Consider the following 2,200-nt stretch of genomic DNA (forward strand, 5'->3'; position numbering starts at 1 on the left):
AAGGTCCTCCCCCCCGCCGACGAGGTGCACCACATCAACAAGCACAACTTCAAGGTGCCCTTCGTCTGCGGCTGCCGCGACCTCGGCGAGGCCCTCCGCCGCGTCGCCGAGGGCGCCGCCATGATCCGCACCAAGGGCGAGGCCGGCACGGGCAACGTGGTGGAGGCCGTCCGCCACACGCGCGCCGTCATGGGCGCGATCCGGCAGCTGCAGACCATGGACGACGACGAGCTGTACGTCTACGCCAAGGAGATCCGCGCCCCAGTCGAGCTCGTGCGCCAGACCAAGCACCTCGGCCGCCTGCCCGTCGTGAACTTCGCCGCCGGCGGCGTCGCGACGCCCGCGGACGCGGCGCTCATGATGCAGCTCGGCGTGGACGGCGTGTTTGTCGGCAGCGGCATCTTCAAGAGCGGGGACCCCGCCAAGCGCGCGCGCGCGATCGTGCAGGCGGTGACGCACTACAACAACCCCAAGGTGCTGGCTGAGGTGTCGTCGGACCTGGGGGAGCCCATGGTGGGCATCGACTGCCGCGAGAAGAACTTTGTGTCCTACGCCGGCCGCAGCGAGTAGGCGGGCCCGCCTTTTGTTCACGGCCAGTCCCGCGCGACGGGGCGGCGGCAGGCGCGCGGGCGAGCGGCGCCGCGTCGGGGCCCCATGCGGCCGTGTTTCGTTGCGCGTGTCTCGTCTGGCGATCGTCCGGTCTTGCTTAATTGGCTGCGCGGCGCCCCGAGGCGGCGCGGAGCTCTTTGTCCCCTGGCGGACAGCAAGCGCGTGCCCACACAACCTGTTGCCCGCCTTCGCTGGGCGGCGGCGCTCCGCTTGAGGTTGCAATTGCGGCCCCGTATGTGTTGCAGCTGCCCCCGTTTACCCCCATTGCTTTCCCAACTCTGGTTCCTTATTACAAACACGATTCAGCAGGATTCTGTACAGTCAGCGAGAGGATGTAAATCACCGCTGCTTCCTAAAGCCACTGCTGCTTTTGTCGTCACATAGGCGCTGCAGCTGTCTGTGTGATTCAATGGAAGGCGTGCGGGCCACAGGGGCACCGCTGTTGCCAATCGCCAGTGCTGTCAGCGTCAGTCGTGCAAGGGAGCACAAGGGCAGCGGGCCGTACAACAGGACGAGTAGAGCGGGACTAGCCTCGGATTGCCGTTTTTGACTGAAGTGGGCTTCAGCTGCTGCTGCTGCAGGCCAGGGCCAGGGCCAGCGCCGCGTAATATCAGCCTGGCGTTGAGGCCAAGCAGATGAGCTGCGTGGTGCTGCAAACAGCACAGGCAAGGAAGGCATGTGGTCCAGATGTGAGCGCGTTACAGCAGTCGCCAGCCACCCAGCCAGAGGCCTCCTGAGCAAGGAAGGCATGTGGTCCGGATCTGCGCGCAGTACAGCGGTCGCCAGCCACCCAGCCTCCCCAGCAGTAGGCACATGACTGGCCTAGCCGCACGCAAGAGCCTCGACTACCACGCAGCACTCGGCCCCGGCGTCACCGCTGCCCCAGTCACTGCCCCACAAGCCGCTGACGGGGACGCTCTGCACCAGGCCGCTGCCCGCCGCGGGCCCGCCGAGCGCATCCAACGCGCGCTGTAGCTCCGCGCCCCACTCCGCCGCGCCGACTGCGCCCGCCGCGCACCAGCACCGCACGCTGGCCCACCCCCCTGCGCCGCCCGGCGCCGCGACCCCCGCCGCCGCGAGCCGCTGCGCGACGGCCGCCGCGAGGGCCGGCAGGTCAGGGCCGGCGGCGGCGCCCATGGCGGCTGCGGCGACCTCCACCAGCGCGCGCGCACAGGCGCCGGACGGCGAGCGGGTGATGTGGGCCTGCCCCACGTGCTGCGCGGCCCCAGGCTCACCCGGCCCCGCGAGGCCGCCCGCACCCGCTGCCCCTGCTGCATCTGATGCTGCCGCAGGGTTCAAGGCGCCGTCCAGCCCCACCGCCGCCGTCGCCGCGACCACAGGCTCCGGCCCCCGGTCCTTGTCGCCTTCTTCGTCCGACCCGCTGCCGTCGCTGCTGCTGCTGCTCGCCGGGGCGTCGGCCGCGCCGCGCACCACGTCCAGCAGCAGCGGCTGCACCTCCACCAGGGCCCTGCGGCGGCGCAGCGGTTGGGGGCTTTGTCACGGGCCGTTCTGGTGCGAACCACCACACTCATAGCCACTTCGCACCCGCCGCGCACCCGCTCGCGCCAGCGACGAACAACCCCTCAAACTC

At 70.1% G+C, this 2,200-nt stretch overlaps 2 protein-coding genes across 2 annotated transcripts in view; one reads left to right on the forward strand and one right to left on the reverse strand.

Moving 5' to 3' along the window:
- Window positions 1-120: 120 nt before the first annotated feature.
- MNEG_14628 (hypothetical protein) lies at window positions 121-570 on the forward strand (the record flags this gene model as incomplete). Its single annotated transcript, XM_014036899.1, has 1 exon — window positions 121-570. The coding sequence occupies one exon, from the start codon at window positions 121-123 to the stop codon at window positions 568-570; it is 450 nt and encodes a 149-aa protein (XP_013892353.1).
- An 861-nt stretch (window positions 571-1,431) lies between these two features.
- MNEG_14629 (ATP-binding domain-containing protein 4) overlaps window positions 1,432-2,200 on the reverse strand; it is a gene marked incomplete at both ends in the record, with an annotated part of 2,697 nt that continues 1,928 nt past the window's right edge. The window contains one exon of the mRNA XM_014036900.1: window positions 1,432-2,077. Coding sequence (XP_013892354.1) covers window positions 1,432-2,077 — 646 coding nt within the window. The remainder of the gene's footprint in view (window positions 2,078-2,200) is intronic.

The sequence above is a fragment of the Monoraphidium neglectum genome (assembly GCF_000611645.1).
Source record: "Monoraphidium neglectum strain SAG 48.87 unplaced genomic scaffold scaffold04637, whole genome shotgun sequence".
Lineage (NCBI taxonomy): Eukaryota > Viridiplantae > Chlorophyta > Chlorophyceae > Sphaeropleales > Selenastraceae > Monoraphidium > Monoraphidium neglectum.